This window comes from Xiphophorus maculatus, chromosome 12 (assembly GCF_002775205.1).
Source record: "Xiphophorus maculatus strain JP 163 A chromosome 12, X_maculatus-5.0-male, whole genome shotgun sequence".
In the NCBI taxonomy this organism is placed as follows: domain Eukaryota; kingdom Metazoa; phylum Chordata; class Actinopteri; order Cyprinodontiformes; family Poeciliidae; genus Xiphophorus; species Xiphophorus maculatus.
In genome coordinates this window covers 25,542,033-25,548,032 of record NC_036454.1, presented here as the reverse complement: position 1 = coordinate 25,548,032, position 6,000 = coordinate 25,542,033, and the positions used below count along the sequence as shown (strand labels likewise).

The 6,000-nt window shown below is 39.3% G+C and overlaps 1 protein-coding gene across 1 annotated transcript; it reads left to right on the top strand.

Moving 5' to 3' along the window:
- The first annotated feature begins 1,142 nt into the window (after positions 1 to 1,142).
- On the top strand, positions 1,143 to 3,099 carry ier5l (immediate early response 5 like). The gene has a single exon (XM_005806926.2). The coding sequence runs from the start codon at positions 1,700 to 1,702 to the stop codon at positions 2,603 to 2,605; it is 906 nt and encodes a 301-aa protein (XP_005806983.1). The 5' UTR covers positions 1,143 to 1,699; the 3' UTR covers positions 2,606 to 3,099.
- The last annotated feature ends 2,901 nt before the right edge of the window (positions 3,100 to 6,000 follow it).

The window sequence follows — 6,000 nt, the reverse complement described above, 5'->3', positions numbered from 1 at the left end:
TTTAACAGTTTTATCGGGAACACAAAGCCGTGTGGTTTTGAGGATTTTGTGGCTCTTTTGCTGCTGTACATCTTGCCTAATGGAAGCATGGAGGGAGTGTGAGGATTTTCTGAACATGCTTAGAGTCATGCTCCTGCAAATTGCTTTGAAACAGATTCTTTACGGAGGACAGGCCCAGAACAATGACCTGTTCAGCTCCCCTCACTGTCGTTTGCAGGACCCTCTAATCTGCCTTATCTTCTCAATACAAGTCATTTATTTAATGTGATTTTTAAAAAATATAGAATTAAAACCACACATAAATATAATTTAAACCCAGATGTTATTTGTTTACTAACTGGCCTAGCTGACATTTACTCCTGGCTGTGGATTACACTGTGGCTCCTTTGATGTAATGCAAGACAGGTGTGAGCATAAAGTGAAGTTTATATTGCATATTTTGAACTGATATGTTTCAAATATGTTGGAAATTTTAAACAGTTACATGAGCCTTCACCCATTTACTACCCACTCAGCCTGAGCCAAGTCCACACAGGACCCACAAACACACTTGGCCGGGCATTGTTCTTTGCAATCAATCGATATTCTCTGGAATCAATCAATTGGTCAATAAATAGAACTGCTTTGTTAATGGTGGTGATGAGAAAACGCCATTTGTGGAGATGAGAATTTGAAAAAGCATATGTTCTCACATCCCATTGAGATTGTTAAGAATAAGATAAAAATGAATACAAATTAAATATGAATTAAAAATAAATAATAGTTTAAACAACTGGGAAGAGAAGTTAATTTATCACATCAATAAAACCAAAATGAAGAGGCAAATGAAAGCAAATTAAATAATAATAAAAGAAAAACAAAAAGTTTGTTAAAAACAATAATCAACCTGTGATGAAATTTTTAAAAAATAATAATAAATGATCTCACAAAATAAAAGCAGTTTAAAGCCAAACAAAAATTTGCACCTTCAGTTTGCTTTTGAATCCCCCGATGATCTGTTACTAGCCAACTCTTTTTAACGGAATAAATGATGAAAATTATTCACTTTAACACGTTTTTGGTTGAGAAACTAACCTATGTTTTAGATGAAACCTTGGACCTGACCTATCCAAGACTGAGCTGGAAAATATTTGGTTGTTTTCTAGTCATAATCTTCTGGACTATAATGTTCATTTGTGTAAAGAAAGAAATGTCATAAATAGAAGTTCTTTTATTTATTTAACGCTTTCCCCCCGTTTTCTGCATAAGCATAAACACATTCTGCTCTTAATTCTTCTCCATTGGTTTACAATATTCTTGTGAGTTCTATTCTATTTTGTTCTACTCATAAAAAGTGACACCCCCCTCTCCTCCCCCCTGGTATTAATATTTACAGAGATCGGTGCACATTTAGTGAAATGCAGCATGCCTGCTCCTCCGTGCATTTTCAATGAGGCCAGTAGTGATATTTGGTTATAGCAGAAGCACCGCCTCACTCCCATTGGACAATGTGTACGTGAGGGCGTGGCAAAGGAAAAATGAGAGTTGAAAATCCATGCCCTTACTGGGAAGACATGGAGCGCTATGGACACAGTCTACGCGAGCCTAGTAGGTATCTCAACCAACGAGATAAATATTTCTCCTGTTAGAGAACGAGCGCTTTGAGACACTGAGAGGAACAGGAGGAAAAAAACAAAAACAAAGGGTCGCCCAGTTGAGGATGGAGTGTGCATTTGACGCACAGAACCTGATCTCCATTTCTTTAAGGAAAATCCAAAGCTCCAGGACGCAGAGAGGCGGCATCAAGCTCCACAAGAACTTGCTGGTAACGTACGTCCTCAGAAACGCCAGGCAGTTTTACATGAGCAAAAACTCACTGCAGACGCAGAGGACACCTCCGTACGAGGATGCGGCGGCGGTCCACAGGAGGCAAGAGTACATCGAGCTGACCGGCAGCTTCACGGAGTTGGCTGATGACTTCTACTGCAACTTTACAGGCACGGAGTCGGACACTTGGCACTGCGGAGCGCACCAGTCCAGCGCACAGCCCTCGGAGCTGGCGCACCAAGACGCCTCTGCGTGCGCAATGGCTTCTCCAAGTGACTCTGAGCTCATGGTCTCAGAAGCCTGCTGGAGCTGCACGGACAAATCTTCCTGGGAGTTACCCATCCTGAACGCACAAGCCAACCAAAAGACCGTCCTGGACTTGGACACGCATGTGGTGACAACTGTGACGAACGGATACTTCCACTCAGACTGTTGCGCGCAGCCAAAACAGCCGCAGGCGGGCGCGCAGTGCTACACCAGAAAGCGAAAGATGGACACAAGTTATTATATTGTTGACCCGGAGTTTTATTTGCCGGACTTTGTGCCGTGTAAGAGGATGAGGAGTGAGGATGATGATGATGATAATGATGATGACGGTGATGATTTACAATCGGACTCGGGACAGCTGGACAGCGCGAACATCTCCAACCTGATCTCGGTTCTGGGATCAGGTGGGCTGTCTGAGTTTGTGAGTTGGCAGCAGATGGACCTTGAGCAGATATTCGGCACTCAGACAATTTGTTTAAAACACACACTGTTGGCAGGCAGTGGTTGGACCAGAGCAATCGAAGCGTTTTGATTTATGTGATTGTTTATTATTATTTTTATTATTATGATTATTTTATTTTCAATGTATGATTTTACTTTGTTGTTTTCAAATAAATCTTGACACGACTGCAATCCTCACTCTCTCCCACACACACACACACTCCCTCTGCGCTGTAATTGAAGAATATTGCCGAAGTGTGACTTCATATAGAGCAATCACATCCATCTCCAACGGCTTTTTGCACATAGACTTTCTTCATGCCAACTTCTGTCATTACTGCACTTACAGATGAAGTGTATTTTCTTGTGATCCCGCTTAGAATAGATGATCATGGAGTCCGTCTTTGGATTGTATTTCCTGAGGAAACTGGTCGGTACTGTTTCTGTGAAAAGATGTTGGAAGAGCACCATCATGTGGCCACTGATGATTTGTACAGAATCATGCACCAGCTTAACGCAGGATATCATTCTGTAAATATATTATTTATAACAAGACCTTTTTTTTTTGATAAATAAATAAAGTTAACATTATTTAACAAAAGCCTGCTCATGTAATTCCTTTAATTTGACCTTTCTGCACGTTTTTTTTTTTATTCTTTAAAGGTGGGTCATAAAGAGGTGGAAGCCACTGTCTCTTACTTTGACAAGCCTGTAAAACATGACATTTGATTTAGTAATGATATCAAAGAGTAAAATCATATGCATATACTACAAAACACATGTTTCTGACAAGCAAAGTGACTGAGATGTTTTTATTTAGAACATAGAGGTAAAGATAAAGGTCATTTTATTTAAACAGCACATTTTCAGTAACAAGACAATACAAAGTGCTTTACAGGATTTAAAAGGAAATACAAACAAAAGAACACACCAAAGGAAAGAGCAAAACAAGAAAAAGCTAATAATGTTGATCCATAGTAAATAAACTAGATACTCCTATTCAGGGTTGGAAGATAAGTATAAGTAAGGATCCTCTGGTCGAATTCCTTTTCTTGTTTGGAAGAATAGGAGTCTAATAAGTTCTGGGTAGTTAGCAACTACCTTAGCAACTAAGGGAAGCAACAATAATGCATTGTTTTGCTGAGATAACATTGATTATTTCAGTTGAAGTGATATTTTCTAGATTTGTTATTTTGACTTTGTTGTACAGATTTAAACAAAAATACAGAACAAACTTCTGTATTTAATTTATTTTTACATATATCATCATAGGTTCCAAATAATATGAAAATAATATGACAAGCTTTTATTAGCTGATTAATCATCTGCTGAGGTAGCCAGCCTGAAGGCAGCTGCTCAACATGGTGCTTATTGTCTGTTAACTGAAACGTAAATATAGTTAACTTGATGGGTGAACTAACCTAGCTTCACCATCGTGATTTTGTCTACCAGTACGCGAGTTAAAAGTGAGTTAATCTAGTCATAAGCAATACATCATGCTCCAATCTCCAGAAACAGAAGAAACAAAGTTATTGAAATCTATTATTATAAAGCCTTAAAAGGATTTTAGAGTCAAGAGGGTCATAGTGAGAGGGTCCCATTGATCAAAAAGACCATGTTTTCCCGAAACGTTTGGTAAAATATACCTTGGACAAATTAGACAAAATGTAGGTCCTGTGGGCTGCACAGAGGCACAGTTGGTAGCACTGTTGCCTTGCAGCAAGAAGGTCCAGGGGTCTTTCTGCATGGAGTTTGCATGTTCTCCCTGTGCATGCGTGGGTTCTCTCCGGGTACTCCGGTTTCCTCCCACAGTCCAAAAACATGACTGTCAGATTAATTGGTTTCTCTAAATTGTCCTTAGGTGTGAGTGTGAGTGTGCATGGTTGTCTGTCCTGTCTGTCTCTGTGTTGCCCTGTGACAGAGTGGTGACCTGTCCAGGGTGACCCCCGCCTCTCGCCCAGATCGTTAACTGGAGATAGGCACCAGCACCCCTCCCAACCCCACTAGAAAATGGATGGATGTAGGTCCTGTTATGTCTGGCATAAATCTTACAAAGCATTTCAGAAAACACTGATAGTGAAACATTGTGGGGGTGGTGTAATTGGTCTGGGACTGCTTTACAGCTTCCTCTGGTTGATGGAACAGTGAATTCTTCTCTCTATCAGAATATCTTGAAGGAGAACGTCCAGCCATCAGGTCCTGACCTTCAGTTCAGTCACACTTTGATCAGCGCTTGAGCCTCAAAGCCTTAGAAATTATTCAGTTGCATTTTCCAGGCTGATAGACGTCAGTGAGTTTGTTTCTGATTTGTTTTTGGAGTTTGTCAAAATTCCTCCAGAACGACATAAAATATTTTATGTCATCATTGCAAACGCATAAAGGCAATTATCGCGTTATTAGATTCGGTGGCAATTAGTTTCTTCACACATGGCCAGGTTAGTTTGGACAGCTTTTCCCTTAGTTTGAAAAATGCATTTTAAACAACACAGGTTATCATTGTCATATATACAGATTAGTTTAATCTATAGCATTTAAGATAAAAATGAAAAATGTTGAAGAAAACCTTTGTGGAGGCACTGCTCCACACAAACAAAATACTTGCCTTGGAGCAAGCCAGTATCTCTGGCTTGTTGGAGGTACAAATAAAGGAGCCCAGTGGTTGATCAGTCCCATTCTATGTCCTTGCTTAATGTAGCTAAAAATAAATCACCCTAATGTTAGCAGGCTGCATATCCAGTCTTCCATCTGCTAACTGCTTTAATCGTTATGTTTCACACAAATTATGTCGCGTTATAGCTATTTTCAGTATTGTTTGCAGCTTTGCAACTTAATATGTCTATACATTAAAACAATGTAGCACATTCACTAAACACAGTTTTATAACACGCTGTGAAAAATCTATTGTTAATAAAACCTTCGAACGTGCAAATAAAGTTTTTTCAGTAAGTTTAATATTCAAGAAGGACATATTGGATTGTGAGGTTGAGTTCAGTGAAAAGCATCTGGCTTTACATTGAAACCTTGAATTTCCAGATTATTACTTAAAAACAAAAAGCTAAAACCTAAGTGTTTCCACATAAGGCAGCTACAGGACTCTTCTTTCTCAACAAACCACCACCTTTTATGGTGTGGTCAGCTAGAGCAGCATTTTATCAACAGATGAGAGGAAATGGTGGGATAAGCTGATCAGGAAGGCACACTGTGTCCTGGGTTGTCCCATTGCTCCACAGCCTGATACAATTAAAGATGTGGAGAGCAAATTCAGTGACAGGCTGATGTATACTAAATGAAAAGTAGAACAGTATTCCAAATCTTTTCTCTTCTCGCTGCAAAATCCGCACTGCTCCAAACAAACCAGATAATGTATAAATTATGGCTCTTTGTACAGCTCTTGTCAATACTGCAGTACCTTGGAAACATAGCATTTTTGCTGTAATGGTACATATTACAAAAATTTCATGTGAAAATATAGATATATTCCTAAAA

Coding starts and splice junctions, on each gene's coding strand:
- ier5l (XM_005806926.2), top strand. CDS start 1,700: ATGGAGTGTGCATTTGACGCACAGAACCTGATCTCCATTTCTTTAAGG.